At 24.6% G+C, this 24,121-nt stretch overlaps 2 protein-coding genes across 2 annotated transcripts in view; one reads left to right on the top strand and one right to left on the bottom strand.

Annotated features, from left to right (window-relative positions):
* The first annotated feature begins 318 nt into the window (after window positions 1-318).
* The window catches only part of LOC113550224, a 28,847-nt gene continuing 5,044 nt past the window's right edge, over window positions 319-24,121 (top strand). The window contains exons 1-9 of the mRNA XM_028188692.1: window positions 319-788; window positions 15,973-16,619; window positions 16,702-17,083; window positions 17,224-17,325; window positions 17,425-17,562; window positions 17,629-17,712; window positions 17,784-17,940; window positions 18,919-19,084; window positions 23,260-23,847. Coding sequence (XP_028044493.1) covers window positions 16,023-16,619; window positions 16,702-17,083; window positions 17,224-17,325; window positions 17,425-17,562; window positions 17,629-17,712; window positions 17,784-17,940; window positions 18,919-19,084; window positions 23,260-23,847 — 2,214 coding nt within the window. The 5' untranslated portion in view covers window positions 319-788; window positions 15,973-16,022. The remainder of the gene's footprint in view (window positions 789-15,972; window positions 16,620-16,701; window positions 17,084-17,223; window positions 17,326-17,424; window positions 17,563-17,628; window positions 17,713-17,783; window positions 17,941-18,918; window positions 19,085-23,259; window positions 23,848-24,121) is intronic.
* On the bottom strand, window positions 3,921-9,913 carry LOC113550229. Its single transcript, XM_026951943.1, has 8 exons — window positions 9,644-9,913; window positions 9,456-9,569; window positions 9,025-9,163; window positions 8,383-8,606; window positions 6,606-6,806; window positions 6,337-6,525; window positions 5,884-6,012; window positions 3,921-4,082 (listed from the first exon to the last, which is right to left on the bottom strand). Exons 1-8 carry the CDS (start codon window positions 9,698-9,700, stop codon window positions 3,921-3,923), a joined length of 1,215 nt encoding a protein of 404 aa, XP_026807744.1. The 5' UTR covers window positions 9,701-9,913.

Below are 24,121 nucleotides of genomic sequence, written 5' to 3' on the forward strand. Positions count from 1 at the left end.
TCAATAAACAAAATAAAAAACTGGGTTTATTATTTTTTTTTTTTTATTTATTTATTATATCGACGTGCAATTTAGACCCTGTTGACATTTAATATTTTCAAACATAGGATCATCAAAGTGGGGAGTAGGCTAATGGAAACAGGTTGTATGCACGAAGGTCGTTCAACTGAACACGCAGTTCTGCAATAATCGTGTACACTATGAGACGTATGAAAGTCGTGTTCATATAGCGGCAGTTGGTGTGCACAGGAAAACCCGACGTTGAGTTACTCTGAGAACTCCGGAACTGATAGTTTTGTTATAAGTATATATACATCAATTATTTTGTTAGATTAATTTTTTATATTAACCGAAACGATATATTTTCACCTCAAATTTAACAATTAGGTATAGTTAGAAATACACGGTTGTTTACTTACTTTTTAATACAGTTTTATTCAATTCAAGTTGTTGTATATAATTAAGTGTAGAAGTGCGAGTGATTTAATAGCAAGCAGATAGGGAATCAAGATTATGATTAATAGTAAATAAAATATAAATGGCACAGCATGGCGCTTTAACCGTTTATACGATCTTGCTCAAAAGAGTATATTATCATTGATGACCTGACCGAGTCCAAGGTAGCACATTTTATTCGTGAATCGTGACGTACTGAATTATATAGTGGTAATTGTATAGTGGTTAGTGGTTAGTATAGTGGTGCAAGTATTCTGCCGTATAAAACAAATATAAGCAGCTTTTCTTACCAAGTTTTTGAACCATATTCAATTTCTACACAACCATTTAAGGTAAGATTTGATTTAATTTTTATGGTTAACACCATACTGGATTTTTGAACATTTAATATAAATTAGCTATTTAATTTACTGTAATATAACTAATTGTTTTCAATCATCAATCAACAAATTAACTGTTATCTAAAAATTACAATTAATAATTTTTAACTGTCGAAATTAATTTTATTTAAATAACTTCTTTAAAAAAAGTTAATGAATAAAATCCAAAACCTACGTTATATAATTATTAATTATTCTTAGGTGAATTTGAAAATTATATTCATATAATACAATAGATTTTATGTTAAAAATAATTGTTTGTTTCAGAAAACCTTTAATTCATTTGACTGTGCAGTTCCTTGTATTAGTTCGTTATTAGTAATTTTAAATATATAATAAAATCGTTGTATATTTAAATTACTTGGATCTGCGTAGCATAAAAATCTACGATTAATAAACTAAATGCTTCGCGTGATACATAAATTAATTATATGACGTGTTTACACGATTTAAATAAAACCTATACCTATACGTACGTTGGAAAACATCATTGTACAAGGCTCATAAATTATAGGTTGTGAAATCCGGGGAAGAGGCTCTGTTGGAAAATACGGGTTTCAATTTATATCTTTTCATTGAGTACCTCATGTAGATGACTATAACGAATGTGTTAAATTTGAATTCACTGGTAAATCGTTGCATATGCCATAAAAGATTCTAAGTAGGGCCAGCTCTTTATTTTTTAATACATTTTATAATTTATTTATATTACTATAAATATTTTATTTTCTATTAGTCATGCGGTATTTTAAACTAACTTTCGTTAAAAAAAATATGTCATATATTGTATTATACATTATTGTTATCAACTATTACAAGTTAGCAGTCAACATCAATGTTTTAAATAGAACGATGTTAAAAGGTTCATAATAACAATAGCTTTACATTTATAAAATATATATGCGTGAAGAGTACAATAATCATAATAATATTTGTAATGGAGAAAAGTTTCAAGTCCCTGTATTAGATATTTTTTAAAGTACACCAAAATAAATAAAATAACTAAAACCTTTAAAGAAAAAAATTGTTATTTTTCGTTAAAATATCAAATTTTGTTATCATTTGAAAACTGGTATTTACGTTTTTTAGTATTTTTTTTTATCCAATTATTTTAAAAACCATCGAGAATTGTTTAGATTTTACTCTACAAAGTACAAACTTGATTCAATTTATTGTCAAAAACCTTACTCATAATATTGAAGATATCAAAATAAAAATTCAACTACTTATATAAAATAACTCACCATACAAAAAATAACAATCATTCTGCAACCAGTACAATCATACCTCTACAGTGAATCTTAAACTATATACATATAAATTGAAAACATAATATTATGTAGCATATTATTTGTAAAAAAAAAATGAGCATTTATATCGCAATTTAGCTATACATTCAATCAATATAAATTGCGACAGTGACATTTATTCTGATTTCCATCCATGAAAATAAAATTGATCAACTGAATCTGCTACACGTCCCCAACAACATTTTTATGTATGCACCAGTATTTCTAGCAACTATTACAGTGCTACAATATACATCATGACACGCAATATAGAACAAAGAGCTTGAATTTTAAATCCTACATTGACAATAGAGTGATATTATACATTAAAATATAATAGACTATCGATATAATTAATCAAATAGAAAATACCGTTATAAAGTACCGGCAAAATAAAAATAAAATAATAATTTCTATGCTCTGTGTTAATGCTATGCATAAATCAATTCATCAAGCAAATCGATGAATGTAAAAATAAAATAACGTGAATAATAATAAATATAATATTTTGATTTGACCAGTTATCTTTTTTTTATTTATAAAATACAATTTACAATTTGTTTGCAAAAAGTAATACAATAAGTAAATATATCAACAATTTTTACTAGAATTAAAAACACGAGGAAAAGGAACATCGACACTGCTTCAAATTTTTGAACTTAAGGTGGAGTAAGTTGCTATAGAATCTATAGTATAGATTGTTTAATAGATCACGTGGTCATTTATATTTGAGACGACGGGGAGGGTTATCAGGTATGAGGTAATGTACGTGAGGATAGGTTAGATATAGAGCAATTTGCATTGTTAAAGTAGTGTTTATGAAATGTATATTACTATGATGGGAAGCAAATGTTAATATTGTTGGTATATTGAAAAGTTGTTAATTGAAATGCTTGAAATTTAATTAAATTGAATGTTGAGGTTCCTCAGAGTTGGGTGCCATACGTAATAATTGTGGTACGTAATATTTACATAATTGTTGAATTTTAGAAGAATATTTTTAAAAGAGCTAGTGAAGTTATTGAAATTCCTTCTATCACTTGAGAAGTAGCTCTTTCCAATTTACGGTGGGCTTGTTGTTTCTTTGTGATGAGTTTAGTCATTATTTAATAATAAGCGCTATTTGTATCGATTTTAAATAATTAACTCGTATACACAAAATATTATGTAGAAACGATTTTTTTTTTATTGAAATCAAAAGTAATTTATAATTTTTACATACAATTACACAAATTACAATTAATAAAATAACTAAATTTAATGTAAGTATAATATAAAATGTATTAGGTACAGTCATAAAATAAAGATACTTATAATATTGTTAGAACAACAGTTTTCTGATAACTATATTTTAAAATTTAATTTAAATATCTTAAACATATGACCTATAAAACATATTTAAATTATATTTTAAAAAACAGTTAGGTATTAGAAATATCTAATGTATATTTTATTCACCACTAGTATTCTATCAACAGGCAAATTTTTCTTCCCTGACTGTAATAGGTACATTTTATATTATCTATACCTATATCAAATTTACTCATTGTATTACTAATTGTCATTTTTGTAGTTTTTTTATAAAATTTTAAGTAAAACTTAAAGTTAATAAAAAAATAAAATAACAAATCGTCATTCCAAATTACGTGTATACGTTTAAAATCGTTTAAAATCCATATTTCCATATTGATATTCAAATAAATTAAATGTATTATAAAATAGATGCAATTACGTTTATTACTATATGTTTTCAAAGAGTTGATTTAAAAAGGAGTTATTTATTAAGGTTTTTATTTTAGCATTGATTGATAAGAAAGCAACTAATTTTATTTTGTAATTCGTTATTTTCATGTTTTAATTTATTGTTATTCTCGTCAATCATTTTACACTCAATCTTTACAGAGGATACACGATGCTGTATATTTGATAACATTTCTTGTATTTTTGATTGATCAATCTACAAAAGATGATACATTTTGAATTAGTTTGATGCATTTATATAACTATTTTTTATTTAAATGAGTGAAAAATGTAACACTTATCATGTTATAATAACAGCATTATATTTAATTATTATTAATTATTAATTTCACATTAATATAGTAAATTTACGGGTGATAAATTATAATATACATCCACACTAAAATTAAACTATAATAAATAATATGATAAATCATGAGGTAGTCTACGTGAAGTATTTGGACCATACTATACGAATATCGACTGTCATCATAACTATCTATACAATATTCTATTCTGTATGCATACTTAGGCAAAAGTAATGCGAGTAAATGATAAAAATAATTCTAAGATATAATTATTTTTTTCTTACCTGAATAGTGAATTAATACCTACAGTACATGTAACAATTTAAAATTATGTAAATTAAATATGCTTCTATGTGTTTACGTATTATAATTTGTAATAGTATTTAATCAAAATTACAATTGACACCCGCCACTGCATAGTCACCCCAATAAAAATGTCAGGTAAGTTATCATTCATATGTGTTTTTTAGAGAGTCCATTTTAGGACTTATTCTTAATAACAGTTAGATAATACCTATACTTATACCTCTGCGTATAAAATTTCTGAGTAATGGTACGTCAAATTTTTTTATTGTTAAACTATATTTGAATAAACAATCAATCAAGTCCCTTGTCAATATATTATTATCAATTTTATTAAATTGATAAAAATAATTAGACCTGCTAATGACATTTTCCATGGTCAAAGAGAATCAATATGATAACACGAGATAGCTAGGCCATCAGAACGGAAATATAGGTTAAATCCTTGATGAATAATCACGGTCAAAACTGTTCGTGTAATAGAAAAAACTAAAAACTTCAGACTGCTATAATTATACCTAATAAAAATAGATTTACCTTATATAGTTTAATAATTACTTAATAGCTCATAAAAATAATTTAATTCTAGACTTTTTTTAACATTTTTAATTTTTGTAATATATTTAAAATAGGATATAAATTAATTTATACTTCATTTTTAGAAATTTCTGAAAATATACGTACATTTTAAAGTAGTTTTTTTACTCAGTTTAGTATTATATAATTATGTAAAAATAGTTTTCATGCAGCCCTTTAAATTAATATTGAATGCCTATTGATTTTTAATAGTACAAATGAATAGATGATCTTGTTTAGAATGCGCAGTGCTTAATACTAAATAAATTTTTTTATAAACAAGGTGATTATTTGATCATAAGCCACCAGCTCAAAAACTATTAGTATTTTTAATAATATTTTTTTTATATAATTTACAATCAACATAAAACAAAATTTAAAAAAAAATATTATATTTTTAAATATTTGTTATCCTTATATTTTTTTATGTTTTCACTTTATTGAATAACAATATACATTTTGAGTTTTAGATTGTAAAGCAGATTATTTTTCGGAATATTTTTGTACATAAAATTTGAAATTCAAACGAGTAGATTATGAGTTATACATATTTATAGTAAAAGTTGTGTTTTTAATCAAAATAGTAATAAACTTAAAAAATTATAACTATAATAATATTAAAAAATATAATTTATTAAAAAAAAATGTTGTTTTATTTTAACTAATTATATAAAAGAAGTATTTTTCAATAATGTCAATAGCTTTTTTAATAATAATTGGTTCAAGATAAAAATCACATTGTATAATATATATTATATATAATAGATGTGTTCACGTTCGCACCAAAACAACTTGGGTAAAATGTTGGTTAATTAGATAAATTTATATTACCGCATCGTTATTTCCACATGAATTTAATTTTGGTATTTTATTAGCTTTGTCTTCGGATGTTTCCAATTCTTGACATAGTTTGATACATTTCATTGTATCTTTGCCTCTCTTCAATATAATGTTTATATTCTGTATTTGAATTTAAAATGAATTATTTATATTATTTATATAATTTATACTAGATTTACCCACAGGTTAGGTTAAAAAAAAACAAATATACACATATTTTCAGTAATTCACATCTAGGAATGTTAATTATTATAATAAATAATAATACAATTTACAAACATTTATTATTAATATAAAAAACGTAAGTATTAATTCACTAAAAATTATGTTATTATTTCTATGCTGTGTTTAATAGAAATGTTTTTGAAATACGTTTAAAAAAAAAAAAACTATGTAATCTATATAAATTAAATTAAATATTTAAGAATTTCGTAAAATGTTTACGTTATTTATTTGTTTGGTAGATTGGCAAAGAAGTGACTTTTGTTTAAGACCGAGCTTTGAATTAATTGCGACCTTATTTCTGAATTGTTTCAAGCCCTCTTGAAGTTCATTTCTTTTTTGTATTAATATATTTAATTCCTTCAGTAACTTAGGGTTGCTTAAATCTTTTTCCAAGAAACTTATTTTATTCTAAAAAAGTATTTTATTAATAAAATTACACAAACATGTTTAAGTTTTTCTTACTGTGTAAAACCATAGTCTAAACTTACTAATAAATCTTTGATTCGAGTTTTTAATTTTTTTGTTGTAACTAATAATTGTTCGTTCATTGTTTTGAACTTCAAGTATTCTTTTACCGTATTTTTAGTTTTTTCCGTATAATCATCCAAAATAAAAGAATATATATCTTTCATATTCTTGTAATGCATTATGTAGTCTTTCCAACAAAACTTATTCATAATCGATTCAAACTACATTATGAGATAATTATATTTACGTATATAACACAATGATTGCAATAATTTAAAATGTATTTCATTATTATTTATATTACTGGTATTTTATAATTAAAATATATAATTGTAGTTTACATTTTAATCGGTACATTATTATAGAGCAATCTAAAATTCATTCGTTGAAGAATTTTCCTAATAATCAAATATAACTTAGTCACGGGGGTGTCTAAATTTAAGACATTATAGCCATAATATTTAGAACAAAATATACATTTAAGAACAAGAAATATATCAATTTAAAATACTAAAAGTGAACTATAACAATAATAAGAATTCCTTGAATTTACGATTGCACAAATGTTCAATACAATTGACAGCTAGCATGAATGTACCGTGGTTGATTATCGATATCATTCCCGTTAGGATCTAACCCGTTCGGGGAGAAAGTTTTCTAAAGAGCTCGTCTATAATAATAATAATATGGTAGGTATCATAAAAAAACAAAATTATGAAACAATCAAGAGCTTGTATTGTTATTATTAGAAAACAATAATTTTAACATCAAAAAATATAAATAGATTTATCAGATTATATATATAACAAAAATGATTATAATTAAAATTTTTTTTTTTTATAAATATTAAAAATAAGGTGGACAGAATGTCCCTATTGTGAAACTATTAAAAATAAAATAATGATATCATTTAAGACACAACAGAATAACATTTAAGTTTTATTACCTATTATATATGATATAAAATTTATAATATTATATAATTGCCTTAACAATTTTTTTTACAAAATTTGTGGACTGCATATAACCAAAAATGTCGGGAAACACTATTATAAATAATGTAAATATCGAAAATCATAATTTGTTATGATTATGGTTTTAACCAAGATGTTCTACAGCTGATGATTAACAACTATAATATTATACATTTATACGATTAAGTCTCGATAAGTGTATAGTGCGGTTCATTTAATATGATACTATATATTTTATGCAATATTATAATATAATATTTTTATAATGAATATATGTACAGTAATTAATGATGAATATAGTGTTGTAAAATTAGTTACCTATTTGTAAAAATAATTAAAGCGATTATTTATAAAGCAGTATATGTTTAATATTTATCATTAATTACCATTACTGTACCATTATGGCGATCAGTTTCATTTAATTTATATACCAACAACAGTTTCATCCTTGGTTTAAAAATGTTAAATAATTTAAAAACTGAAATCAAAAGATTTCCTATCATTTATGATGTCGATAAATTTTACAAATTTAATAATCTGTATTATCATAATCATACATCATTATAATAAAAGTCACCCCCAATTTATGTTGGTATATTTATTATCACGTCAATACATTTTACAGATTAACAATATTTTTGTATCTAAACTACCCGAATAATGATCAAAATAATATTTTTCATTATTATATCACTATAATCACGCTATAGTGTAATAAATTACACTTTTAAGCTTTTAAAATTAATTAGAATAGGTATATTAATTGTGTAAATGTTTATTTCACATTTTAGTCATATCTCATATACTTATCTTTTGTACTTACCCTTCCACGTTCGATATCCATATTTTCAATGTGCTTGTTTTCAATAATGGATTTCCATCTTTCTATCTCAAGTTGTATCACTTTATTATCATATTTTAGCATTTTCCAATAAGTATCATTCTCGTTTGTTCTGACTTCTAATTCTGCGAAATCTATAGGCAATGCTAATTCTAATTCAGCCTGATACTGGCGATGTATATTTTCAATTTCGTTTTTAAATGCACCTGTCGTAAAACACGGTTATTATTGTTGCGTAATTCTATACACACACACACACACATATATATATATATATATATATATATATACAAAGTAATTATTTGTTACACACTACATAAAGGGATCACCTAATTAAGTAAAAAAAGTATATCTGTTTTCTTTTTTGTGTAATAACTAGCAGCCATGAATATACGAAAATAAATAATTTTGGTATTCTAAGAAAAAACACGTATGTGCCACCCTATATAGAGGTTGCGGAGTCGATATTAGCCTAAATTTGTACTAAGTCATCTACTTGCTTATGGAAATTCCATACAATCGGTTCAACTGATTTTAATGTTAGCCCGGCCTCGAGTACACAGATAGATACTTCTAATTAGCAATTACTATTTTATTTTATCATATAGATTTAGCTTGAATTACTTAATGTAGTATTAACTAATTCCAAATTTCTTTGACCAGTTCTACAACGATATTCTATGCATTCATCCATCTCGTTTTGTAATTTCTCTATTATTTTATCTTTAAATTCCATTTGCATAGTTAAAGATTTTTGGTAGGACTAAAAAACGTAAAAGTTGCATTAATATTAAAATGTTTAACATTTTGTTTTTTCAATACCAGTTTCTATGAACATGAAATAATATATAGGTATTACGATTGTATATTTAATATACTATAGAGCGTTCATTAACGATAGCTTAGACAATAATATGCAAGGTTGTTTTTTATGCTATTTGGGTGAAAAAAAATACATAGGTATACCTACATAGATTTGTTTTCTTTACTTAAATGTAAATTATTATCTAATTATTAATCACTCGTATAAGTATACTATGCGCAGTATGACTTACCAAAATTGTATTATGCAACACTATATCACTGTATTCAGACAATTTATTTTCCCAATGTTTAGTTAGTATTTTTGTACTATCAATAGTATTGTCAACTTTTTTTTTCAATATATCCTGTTAATAATACAAACGTAAATAGAAAATAATAAATATTATTTTATAACCAGTGGATTAAGAATTGTTATCACTGTATGAATCTTCGTTTTATGACGTAATATTTCCAACTTCTTCTCATTTCTATCCATGACTGATCGATATAATTACTCACTACTCACCTGATAATTTATACGAATGCAAACGGATAAAATCTGTTGCCGATTGTAATAATAATGATATAATATAGGTGCCTAATTATTATTAAAGTTATTAGTTCTTGTACAACGTAACAAAGTCTATTTGGAATAAACGGTTATCATGAGCGCAATATAGCAGAATATTCCTGACAAAGAAAATATTTGAACTTAATTTACGCAGGTATGTGACCTTTTAAAATTAATTATGACACACTATTTATAATAAAACAAATGATACTGAGATGGCTTCTATAGATATGTATAGTACAATAACAACAAAATACAATATTGCACTTGGTCCAAGTTTTTTTTTTTTTTTTTTAAATAAATTTAATATTAATCAATAATGAATTACATCATATTACTACACAATATTTCGTGAATAACAAAACATGTCAAAAACAAATTAAATTGTCTTATATTAATGATTATTTTTCGTTATTTATCTAATAATAACGTTATAGGTAGGTACATTTTTGAATTTAAACAGTTTCATTTTATAGTTATTATGGTATATTGTAACATTAAATAAATAACAACATATGTAGGATCACTTCAGTTCTTAAAATATTTGTAGTATACTGTACCTACGGACTACAGCTGTTAACTATTCAAACATAGGTGTTATATAATCTAATATGTTTTCAAATTATTTATTATTCGTATTATCGATTGTGATTGTGCGTTGTGTTTCGTGTAGATTATGGAAAGTATTTTATTTGTTCACTTTGAATGCCCGATATATTTTGTCATTTTGGAAATTTGTATTTATTAAAAATCATGGATAACCTACTAATCATAATTTTTTCTATCATAAAAAATTTAATTTTTAATATTTACCAAATTTACTTACAAAAAACAATATAAATAATATTATTACTTTTTAATTAAAAAAAAATAAATAAATAAAAACCATATTATATATTATATTGATCACTAAATCATTTGATATTAAGTAAATTTCACCATATTACATTATTCATATTATAATCTTAGATAGCTATATCACTGTATTTAAAAGCTGAATAAATTATAAATTATATAAATTAGTATATAGTATCGGTAGACGGTATTTAGATCAAAGTATGCCATACTTAGTATGGTGTAGCCAGTGTAAGTAATTATATAAGGTAATGAATCACTTATATTTGAAAAACTATTTGTATAATATTATGGTAGAGTCGGATTAAATAATAACTTAAAAATGAATATCTTGGTCATACTTAAGTATATTTTAATATTAACAAATATATAGTGAATAATTAATAATAACATAATATCATTAATTATAATCTCTAAACGTAAACATTATAATATTATGTAACAAAATTCATAAATAACTTACAATATTTAAAACATGAAATTATTAGATTATATTATTAATTACGAGATAAAAATTATTTCATGGAATTAGTGTATATATTTATATAATGCAATCTATAAAATTATTGGTTAGATTTCAGACTAATTAGACCTCACACACTAATAGTATATTATAATTATTATAATTTTAAACTATTCAATATAGTATTGAGTTGATATCAGTCGTAGTTAGTATTAGATAATATAATTAAAATATTGCTCTACTAGTTTTAAAGTGTATTTCTATACGTTTTTTTCTGATTTAAAATTAAATAATATTACAAAAATGTATTAAAAATCATCTGAAATAATTTTGTGTAAAAAGAATAAACAATCCATTAAAGGGAATGTAATTTAAAATATTAAATGCAAGATAATATTTTAAAGAAAAAAAAAACAGGTAAATTAATTTTGAGTTTTTTAACATAAAATGTGTTTTATAAGAAGTTTAAAATTATTGTTCCCGTATCTAGATTTATAATCCAAAAAAATCATCTCACAATATAAATAGTAAATCTATTTTTATACAATTTTAGTTAGGAAATTTAATAATGACATTATTATTTTTTCAAATTTTATAATATAATTTAAATTAACATTTGATACTGGTAATCTAAGTTTGCTGTGTGAATTATCGTTACGTAATAATGCCATTTAATTAAATTGTGTTTAAATTAATCACATAAATAACCACAAGACTCATCATAAACAATATAATAATAAATATTTATATGTTCTAAACAATTTTTACTCTGCAAAAATAAAGCAAATTAACTACAATACTTAACTTATTAAAATGTAATATCTTGCCAAAAAATATTATGTTATATAATGTTTTCATTATATATGAAATGACTGTGAACAATGATTTTTTGGAGTGTGAAAATTGTAATTCAAACCTAACCGTATTATAAAACGTAAAAAGTAGTTCGTGATTATTTTATTAATTACCTACGTATTATGCCTAAAGCTAAACTAATATTATTTATGTTGTGTAAAATATAAAAGGAAGAGAATGTTTAAAAAAAATAACGGTTATTATCAGAACTGTGAATGTAATTAATTTTTATATCTATGAATTTCATAATACCTAGCTAAATTCAAAATATTGTAAATGAATTAAATTTGATTTAAAGTATAATTATTCTAAATATAAAGTTGTTATCCTCTTAAAATTATTACCATTTTTTAATGGATTTTTTTTAATATTTTGAAGTCAATAATTTTTATTTGTAGTGTACATATTATTATATTGTTTATTTTCATAGGTTTTAAATGTTTTAAATCAGGAGTGATTAAGACATTTTTTTGGGAGGGGCTTAGATATTTTTAATTACATTGAACTTCTACAATTTAAATATGATAGGACATACCTATTAAGTAGACTTATTAAATATTTCCTGGATTTCGGGGGGGGGAGGTTAGCTGAAGCCCCCTCAGCCCTCTTTAAATATGCTCCTGTTTTAAATTATAAATCAATCGTTCAAAATTCCGTTTTTATTCTGCTTCATAAAAGAAAATTTAAAATGTATGCTGTACCTAATAATTAAAAAAAAAAAAAATACCTAATCAAAAATTATATCAATAAAAAATAACTGTTGTACAACAACAAATTTTGTGTTTTAATAACTTAAGATCTAATAAATTAACAAAATCAACAATTTATTATGTATTCTATAATAAATATATATATTTACGTATGATTTGTATCACATGATAAGCGATAGATTTTTAGTTTAATACACATGCAATACATCAACGCTATTAGTTACTTATTGTTAGTAAGTAATAGGAAATATCTTTTATTCGATTATAAAAATGGTTGTTTGATAATAATTGTCTATAAAACAGCGACCTTTTTTAACTAGTATTAATACTTTGTTAAACGATAACGGCGTTACCGCCGTTTGTAAATAAAATCCTGTTAAAAAGTAGCAGCTGTTTTAATTTATTTTTTGAATTTAAAAGATCTATAAGTAATTAATAGAAAATACAAATCATAATTTTTAATTTCACAAAAAATATTCAAGTCTTTATTTCATTAATTAGTCATTAATAAATTACTTATTAGTTATTAGTTAAAAACAGATCAGAAAAAAGTAATGCTCGGTTTTATAAATAAATTATTATGCTTTTGATGGGATGTTCCTAAAGCAATTTTTGGGGTTGTAAAAATACTCGTACAGTACTACCTGTCGCGAATTTAAGGAGGAGCCAGAGGGGCCTGTCCCCCACATTGCCCATAAGATGTGTAAGAAAATAACTGTGAATTTTTAATTTTAATAATTTTTTTATGCGCGTACACTTATATAATACATTTTAAAATACCATTATACTAAAATAAGTGTTTTTATAAAAATATGTACTAATGTAAAAAAATATTGGGCCCTTACAAAACAAAATCCTAGATCTACCACTGAGTACCACTTAAAATTGTTAATTATACATCGTATAGTATTTATTAATATAACTTAAGGACATATTAACTCTAGTTATCAACTATTCTCCCAGTATTAAAACTTTGATTACTATGATTACTACTTAAATTCTGAAATGTTAAATTTTTTTTTCAAACTTGAAGTAAAAAAGAATATTAATTAGCTACTAGTTTGAAATTAGAAATTCTCAGAAAAATATTCTCTTTCGAAGAATCAACTATGTATTTTAAGGGATTGAGTATTAGATGGTACTAACAATAGAAAATGAATAGTTAACAGTGTTATTGCACTTATAATACATAAAAAAAAAAAAATTAAGTAATAAAAAAATTGAGTTGGATAAATCAAATTCTGAGTGGAGCGAAGAATGTATATAATATATTTTTCAATGATGTATGTTTTTTTCTGTGAACTCGTTTTATGGTATAGAAAAAAATGCTTGAACTTAAACTTCGAGTGTGGATTTTTGGTAGAAAATTGTATCTAGTATTGTATTTTGTAATTTGCAAGAAGGCCAAAGTTAATAATTTCCCGTACTTTTTAAAATAATCAGAAAAAGATACTAGAAGGAAAAACGGGAATACTACGTCTTTGTTTGTAGTTGTTTTAAACAAATGTTGACTATTCAAAAAATTACTATATATACAGTATATCCTACAATTTTATAAAAATCCGAATATTCTTATAATGTATGTATTAACTACAATTATTTGAGTCATGTAATACAATAACAACATTAATTTTTACGAGCATCGTAGATAAATAATGTTCAAATATTTTTATTAAAAAAAATAATGTTTTTTACTCGTTACAATATATAAATAACCTACTCGTATTTAATAATAGTAATTTGTTTATTCATACATTGGTTTAACACAGTAAATTTTAGTAGGTATAAATGTACGTATAATAGTAGTATAATCTGACAATAACAATTATTACGTGTTAATTATTTAATACGGTACTATTAATGTATACATCATCATTTATCAAATTTAATATTGCTTTCTTATTTTTTTCTATATTTACAAATTAGGATTTATATGGGTTACTCTTTTATAATTCATTCAATTTTTCACAGGTAGTGGAAACGTTTTTTTTTTTGCCTCTCTTCTATACGTTACACAGTTATATACAAGAATGTTATAACATGTACGTGACAAAATTAAAAAAAAAAAATACATACACACATGTATTATAGGTACATATTTTTTTAATATAAATGTTTCAAGAAATGTATAATTATAATATACGCATACCATTTAAAATCTATAAGACTAATACATTTACGTATCCACTGCCTCTTAAATTTCATTACATGAGTACCGCTTGTTTAGTAATAATATCATTTTGTTTATTTGTATGTAACAAAGTTTATACAATTTTACTGTTATTATTGTTTATATTGATATTTTTTCAAATGCGTAATTGTTAAATTATTTGCAGCTACGATACGTGTATCATTATCGTTTTAAACATTATTAGTATTGAGTAGTAACTACCTTTTTATCAGATAATTAAATGTTATATACCTACCATTATTACCTATTGTTTGAGAGTTAAAGCAACGACTTTTACGTAATAGGTTATTTTTAGAATCACGAGAATACATAAAAACCTTGAACGCATAGCTGATATTCACTTTTATAATAAGTTCACATATAATTATTTGTCTAACTTTTTGTTAGAAAGTCGTCAGAATACAGATTATAATATTTTGTTCAAATCTGATATAACATCGGTGTATTGTTTCGAGTTTGAAAATAACAAGAACTCGACACAATTGATAAACATACCTGAACGATGTGGTTTATTTAAAAATTTCAAGTCATGGTCTTACGTATTATTTTCGATAGTTAGATTAGAAAATATAAGAACTGCTTATCTTACAAACTTAAGTTGAATCATCATTATTATTGATAACTTTAAATAGTTTTATGAATAATTTTCAATAATGATTTTTAAATTACTTCCCTTATATATAAATAACAATGAAAAAAAAACTGGTTCCTTTGAACCTATCTTAATTATAATTTATAAGGTATTGTTGCTAAACGGCTCCCTCCCGCAAATCATTCAAGACAACTTCATATTATATTTTCATAACATTTACTTATTATGCCAAATTTTGTATGGATTGTAAATTAAGGTTTCTCAAAAAAAAAAAAAAAAAAAGAAGAAGAAGAATTTACCTACTTTTAGTTTAAAAAAAAAACAGAACTTTATTTACAGATCGAATATTTAAGTAAATGTAATTAAATAAGTTAATTTTTCAAACTCTGCTATTTTATGTAAATTCATTATTTTTTTTATACTACTGAAACGTCTATCGTAAAGTATATGAACATTATATTTTTTTTAAATAATTTTTTGATATAATAATACAATATTTTGTATTATACTTTAATACATTTTATGTTATAGGTATTAAATAATATCCATTCCGAAATGACCTAGATTAACACAACAAAATAATGAAGCTCTCAAAAAAATCTACAAACGACGAGATCAACATGGCCGAAGAGGTGGACGCAGAGCATGAAAAATGGCAAAAATTAAATTTCAGCTCAAGAGCTAAATACATTTTAAAGAACATAACAGTTGAACCTTTACTCGCATTTTTTATCGTGTCAAGTGTACTTGGCAACCTCACCACACAAAACCTAAACTTACAGAAATCATGTAGGGTTAATTTAAATATGAGCGATGCGATTTGCTCGGCGTTGGAAAAACGGATGAAGACAAATTATACTCTGGACCAGGAAGCAAGAGTCCAAGAGCTAGTCACCGACATGACAATGTGGCAGTCGGTTATCCAGCACACTATACCGTGTATATTCGTGATTTTCATCGGATCCTGGAGTGACAGAACCCGTAAGAGGAAACCAGTCCTGCTGCTGCCCATTTTCGGAGAACTAGTGCGAGTCCTGGGCTTATTGGTTTGTGTATTCTATTTTTACGAACTACCAATGGAAGTCGCCGGTCTGGTCGAGTCCGTGCCTTCGTCACTAACGGGTGGTTGGATGATCATGTTCATGGGTGTATTCACGTACATTGCGGACGTAACTTCGGTTGGTATTTTTTTTTTTATTTTATCATTACTTCCCCGAACTCGTGATAAATACACATGTTATAATAATATCACTGTTTCAGGTGAAAATGAGAACTCTTAGAATAGGAGTGCTGAATTTATCTTTAACCATAGGAATATCTTTCGGCATAGCCTTGTCTGGTATTCTGTTCCAAAAGCTCGGTTTTTATGGCATATACTCAATATGTTCAACTATGTACTTCTTGGGTATACTTTATGGATTTTTTTTTCTTAAAGATATAAAAAGTAATGAAACCCAAGCTGTTTGTGAAGAAAATAAACTTGTTAAAAATTCATCGTTCTCAACAAATGTTAAGGAATTTTTTGATTTAGTACACATTAAAAATGCGTTTAGTGTTACTTTCAAAAAAGGCAATGACAACAGAAGGCTCCGGATTTTGATGATGATGTTAGTTCTCATGATAATAATGGGTCCTATGACAGGTTCGTAAAATATTTGGACATTCATATGTTTCACTATAAGACACATAATATATTTTACCATTTTTAAAAACACTAGAATAGTCTCAGTCTAGTTTTAAAATAAAGTAAAATTAAAAATTAATCGTTGATTTAAATTTTAGGCGAAATGTCAGTTATGTACTTGTCGACTAGAATACGATTTAATTGGGACGAATTTGATTACAGTATGTTCTCTACATTTACCATGGTCACTGGTTTCATCGGTATGTAATCAATTATTGTTAAAAGTACATTTAAAAAATAAATATAAGGATACTAATAATACAAAAATAATAATAATAATAATCCAATATTTATTTTAGGAACATCACTTTCTTTATGGGTTTTCAGTCACAAATGTAAAATGGATGACGCATTAATAGCTACTATGGCATGTATCAGTAAAGTCATTGGTAGTTTTGTTTTCGCATTTGCACCCAATAAATACGTATTTTATTTCGGTAGGTAAATTATTTATACTCAAAACAGCAAATTTTTTAATACAAATAATGATTTTATTTTTTCAGGCTCAATTGTGGAAATTATTCATGGCGCTGGTTCCATTGCAACTAGATCTATATTCACTAAACTTGTCACTCCAGACGAACTTGGTAATTTTTAAAATATTGCAACGATATTAATATAGTTTTAAAATTATTATGTTGATAATTTAATTTCTTAGGTCAAGTAAGTGCTGTAGTCGGAGTTTTTGAGGCTTTTGTTCCAATGATATATATACCAATGTACAGTGCATTTTATAAAGCAACAATGAAAACTTTTCCCGGAGCTTACTTCCTTCTCGGCGGAGGCTTAACTGTACCAGCAATTTTTGTATTTTTGTAAGTAATTAAGTTATTAATTATACAACTTTGTGAAGTATAAATTAAACTGAGATGGGAAATTCACCTAAGGCGGATAGTTATAAACTATAACTTTTTTGCTTACGTTTGATTGATTGCAAGCAGAAATTCACAAATATGTGGTTACAATTTTTAGATTATTGATAAAGCTAAGCCACTCTAAAATAATTGGTTCTATTATTGAAATATTTCACAGTTGTTAAAATTGATCAAGTAATTTTTGATTTTATAAGCTTCAGCTGTTGTTAAATTTCCTTTTATGTACAATATTATAATATGTTACCCGGAGCTTCTATTTTAATCGTTTTATAACCCACCAAGGATCCCAAATAATATGTTTGCAATATTTGATACCGATTCGTCGAAAATTGTCGACTTACATATTTATGTCATTTCATTATAATCTGATTAATAATACTTATATTAGCCGATTATCAATAATTTCTGTTTCATTTTAGTTGAAATATTCCCATTTCCCATTGTTATTTGTCAAAATCAGTCGAATATTTTTGTAGTGTATAAATCTCAACCAAACACTTTGACACGACTCTTATATTATGTAAATATAATATAATAGTTATTTCTCAAATTCACATATAGCTAAATATAAAAAGTAATACAATACTAAAAATTATATTTAATCATAATAACTATTTTATTATCTTTAACCAATGACAACCGTACGTAAAAACAAAATATAAATATTCGATTGTTGTGAGCTGAAACAAAATGAAGATGTGAACCTATAGGGGTTGAAATATAAGGCTAAAAACCCTTCAGTGTTCCAAAGGTTCTAATAATATGACTTAAATTGAAAATGATCAAGTGGTTTTTTTTAGTCTATTTTGAGTCTTTTATGAACAAATATAAAAAGAAAGAAGCACTTAATTTTATAAAATATATACATGATTTCAAATAACTTATTAATAAATAATGAATATATGTATTTTTTTTTAGGTGGATGTATAAAGGAAATAAAGAACGAGAGGCTCGTGAAATAGAAAATAAAAAATCTGAAATAATAGAGAAAAATACTGAATTAACAAATGAAACTATAAAAATTCCTAAATTATACGAGATGTCTGAAAAAAATAATTATGAAAACCCGGGATATAAATCCGACTAACGAATAAGCAATTTTAAAATATATGTAACAATTATTTTATTAAAATAACACCACAATGTGTATATATTTTTTTTTTGTTTTTAATTTATTTGTATGACTGTTATATTATTTTTCATTTTTTATGGTTAAGTTCTAATTGTAAGTAATATTTATACATTGATTAGTATTTAATATTTATTATATGTTTATAATTATTGAATTGTTAATTTATACAATAATTGTTAAGACACAAGATACAAATGGTTTTTATACAGTGTTGTAATAATAAAATTTATAATCTTACTCTTATTTTATACTCATAAATCATTTATACCATAAATTAAACATTTCCATGTCAAAAAAAAATAAAATATTTTAAACCACAAAATACATCTATTTTTTATTTATTTTTTATCGATTTTATAACATAATTCATCATCTATTCTAGGTAAAATGTATTTTAATTTTACATGCGTGTCTCTTAATATTGTCCATATGGACTTTATGAAATTTGGCCACCCGATCTATATCCGATGACCTGAGGAAAATCGGCCTATAAGATTAATAAATTATAGCATTTAAACATGTTATTCAAATTTAAAAATCATTAAAATAATGATAAAAACGTTTTTTTTCTTTAAGACATTGAAAAAATAAAAACAACATTATATATTCAAAATTGTCCTCATTTTATATAAACAATTTGGTATACTAACCCGATTAGATGTAAAACTGGTACTTTCACGATTATTTTCTACATGAGGCCGTTTTTATCTGTAATTTAGTTAAACAGGTGCCATCATTAAATGTATAATTTCTTAAAGGTCATTTTTAAGCAACTTTTATTTAGTATTTTTATGTTATTTCGATCTTAATTTTTCTCAACATTAGATACTTTAATATTGCCTATACCAAACCCCTCGGAAAGATGATGTCTAACCAAACTATACATAATTTCTCATAATAATCGAGGAGTTCCACTCAATTGTTTTCCAAATTAAATTAACTACTTATAATTGCTTTTAAAATTTAAACATTATTATCCTATGTTGTGAAATCCCTACTATCAAATATTTTAGTATCTGTATATTTCGTCCAACATTTTAGTTATTCAATTTAACTATAAATAACATAACATAACCACTAACCTTATTTCACAATATTCAATTTATTTTTTAATAAATATTACCATATTGCTAATCACAAAACAAATAATTGTTTCGTTTCTTGTTTTTTTTTTAAAATTAATATTAAAAAAATAATTAATATGTTAAACTTTTATCTTGTTAACTATTAAATTAAATATGGTTATAATATTTGTAAGCACTTTTATGGTGCATATTGCATACATATCATTTTATTTTATTTACAATTATTCTTTGCATCTATCATCTTATGTAAAAAAATAGTTGTTATATGTTTAATTGGCTAAATAAAACAAAATTTTGTTAACATTTCAAACAATATGTTATGATTGTTATATTTAGGTACTATACTATACTCATACAAATATTATAAATTATAGACAGTATAACAATATTGTAATCGCTGCTTTAATTATTTGGTCCAATTATATTTGAATACACATTACTACAAGGTTATTTTGTTATTTAGTTATAATTACTAATTAATAACTATTATTGAAGGTGATAACAATGTGCAACATTGATTGCATACGGCTTCTGTTGTGTAAAATATTTTTTGACATCCCATAATAACATCAATCGATTTTATCTGTTCGAAATTTCATTCGATGTGTGTGGTGGGAAATTATCCAAGCAGATCGATTAAAATAATTCATTAATATTGAATATTGTTTCATTTGATTGTGCAGTACAGTAGATTATAGTAGCAGAAGTGAGTACCTATATGTACATAACACGTCTACATGTTTCGGTATCCGAAAAATATTTCGATGACTGATTTTATATTTGCATAATTCACAGGTAATAAGTTACAATTACTAATTTGTATACTCAGCTACTTATTTACTAGTAGTTATTTATCAATATTTATTTTATACATTTGTTTAAAACAATTTTCTGAGTAATTTTAAAATAATGTAACTTAAGTTTTTTTTTCGTAAGGTCAGATAAAAAGTTAAATATTTTGAATTTAAATTTCAATACTTTTTTAGTAGTCCACTAATGAAGTATGTAAGTAATAACTAGTAATAAACTACATTAATTTATTATCTTATTAATATTATGTAGAGAAAAACCGTTATCATAAAATATAATATAAAACTAAAACCCAATTTTAGACATTTGATCTATAACATATTATTAGAAAAAAATACAAAAATAAAATATATTATTTTAGGTAGCCAATAGTTTTTCATATACTACGCATTGAATTTAATCAATTCGTGTAGAACAAAATAAACGTACTATTAAATATTAATAAATGGTTATGATAACTAAACTGCAGTGCCGTATACAATTACGTAATAGTATAATATAACTAATAATTCGGTTCATGCGCTCTAACAATATTTTTATAAGCTTATGTGATATAAATTAATTTGATTTTTAAGTTTTGTGGATTATAATCGATCTTTAAAATAGGAATCCAGGCTTATATAAAAAATATTCATAATAATTGGTTAAATTTTCGTCGATGACGATTGGATTTTTATAAAAATAGTTATTAACGATTCTCAAACTATTAAATTTACATTATACTTACTTACTAAAAAGTTAAATGTCTTATAATATATAATTTACTCGATGCATACTAATTTGGTTGGAGATGGATTTAAATGTGCATATACATTTACTCATTTACTGTAACAGCTATTTTTATATCGTTTTCATAAGAATAAACAACGAAATAGTGAATTAAAATACTACTTGAAATAGATCTCAGAAAAATATTACAATATTTGAACATTGGTTACACATATAATAGACTACAATAAAAACAATTATAAATTATATCATGTGTGAACAAATTATCAATAACCGCGTTATTATCTTAAATAGATAAATTTAAGATGCAACCGTAAAACATGTTTACTTATTGGTAAATTATGATACTTATGTTTATTATTGTGAATTATTAAATCGCATATAAATTATGTGAATAACTCTTAATAAAGTATTATAAGGATGACGCTATGATCAAAAAAATATGTAATCGTATTATAAATTTATGAGTAGTAATACAAGTTATACATGTACCTGCATAGAAATATGCACAACGTTCTTTGTTGCATAATATAATTCAATTAAACTTAAAAACTTAGTTAGGATAATGGTTAATAATAATTCAAAATATTTTTGGAAAAAGATATTAATAGAAAAAATAACTCTTAGTTGTATAATGTATATATCTATATATTTTAAAACCGTTAGAAATGCGATGTTTTTTTTATTCTAACAATATTCTTTAAAATATAATATTTAATTAAACATTTCTATTATCCTTAGAATGTAACATAATGATTATTAATTATAATTTATTAGTTTGTCTAGAAAACAACATAAACGAAATTTCGTAATTCATATATATACAGTAGACGCTGCTTATAAGACTCACTGTGTGCTAGTTCCAAAGTAAGTCTTATATTCAAATAAATCTTGTAGGCGAAGTGGAAAAAAAAAATAATTATGTATTTATAAATTTTATTTTAATACATATTTTGCTTTAATTGTATTACTTAAACACATATTACATATCATATACTTATCATTGAATAAATTTAATAACCCTGATAAAAAAAAAAACTAAAATTATAATAGGTAAATATTACATATAAAAATATTATAAATATTATACATAAATAAAAAATTATAAAGGATGTATGTATAATGTATTTATTATTTATTTTGAAAAAAATTTGTAATTTTAGTTTGTTTTTTATTTTGTTCTAATATTCTGCAAATAAAATAACGATAATCGTTGCGATAAATGTGAACTTTTATCTGCGATAAAAACTATTATACGTTATAAGGTACCAACAGAAACTAGAAATAATCAACACGAATATTATTTAATTTTTCAATACCAATTTATTTCTTAATTATAACCAAAAAAGTTTATTTTCTACTGTTTATTTTACGAAATTTGAGTCTTATAAGCGACTGAACCTAATATCCGTGAGTCTTATAAGCGGCGTCTACCGTATAACAATGTATAGAATATAATTTGAAATGTATTTTTTAGAGTTTCTAAAACTGTGGAAATTATAGTACAGTAGTACAATGGAAATAAAGGAACAAGTCAGTTCCACATCAGAGGACGATGACAGTAACAGTTGGCAGGGAATGGGGTTCTGTTCCAGAGTCAAATATGTCTTCCGAAACATCACAGTGGAACCATTGCTGGCGTTTTATCAGGTTTCATCCGTGTTATCGAGTTTGACCACGCAAAATCTCAATCTGCAGAAGGCGTGCAGGGTAAACTTGCAAATGGACGATGACATCTGCAACGGGCTGGAGAATAAGAACATGTCGCTGTATGCCGATCAAGAAGTTCAAGTACAGCAGCAGGTCGCAGACATGCTCATATGGCAAACGATAATCCAAAGCAGCATACCGTGTATACTGGTCATATTCGTCGGGTCGTGGAGTGATCGAAACAGGAAGCGCAAACCGTGTATGCTCGTCCCGGTAATCGGTGAGATCGTCAGAAACATCGGGTTATTACTTTGTGTGTTCTACTTTGACGAGCTAAAGATGGAGGTGGCCGGTCTAGTCGAATCGATACCCACGTCTATAGCCGGGGGACTTACCGTTCTGTACCTGGCCGCGTTTTCTTACATGGGAGACATAAGCTCTGTGAGTAAAGCTCTCTTGTATTTTTGATCGAATTAATTCACTCGTGTAATATAAAACATTGACCACAGAGCACTAGGAATATCTAAGATTGATTCGTCTATAATATGACTTAATACAAACAATTTAAAATAGGTTCGCAGTTCTCGAAAATCATGGAATAAGATTGAATTACATTTTTAGAATTTTGTATCATTTTACACAAAAGTCTTAAATGTTAAATTTTTATAAGCATGCAAATACATATTTCTTAATTTTTTTATTCCAATTTAAAAAA

This window comes from Rhopalosiphum maidis, chromosome 1 (genome assembly GCF_003676215.2).
Source record: "Rhopalosiphum maidis isolate BTI-1 chromosome 1, ASM367621v3, whole genome shotgun sequence".
Lineage (NCBI taxonomy): Eukaryota > Metazoa > Arthropoda > Insecta > Hemiptera > Aphididae > Rhopalosiphum > Rhopalosiphum maidis.

What these genes read in the sequence shown, in the direction of transcription:
- LOC113550229 (XM_026951943.1), bottom strand. Translation starts at nt 9,700, where the DNA reads ATGGATAGAAATGAGAAGAAGTTGGAAATATTACGTCATAAAACGAAG. An exon ending in TGTTGCATAATACAATTTTG is followed by an intron (nt 9,164 to 9,455) that starts GTAAGTCATACT and finishes TACGTTTTTTAG; the next exon opens with TCCTACCAAAAATCTTTAAC. An exon ending in TGGATATCGAACGTGGAAGG is followed by an intron (nt 6,807 to 8,382) that starts GTAAGTACAAAA and finishes CTCATAATGTAG; the next exon opens with TTTGAATCGATTATGAATAA.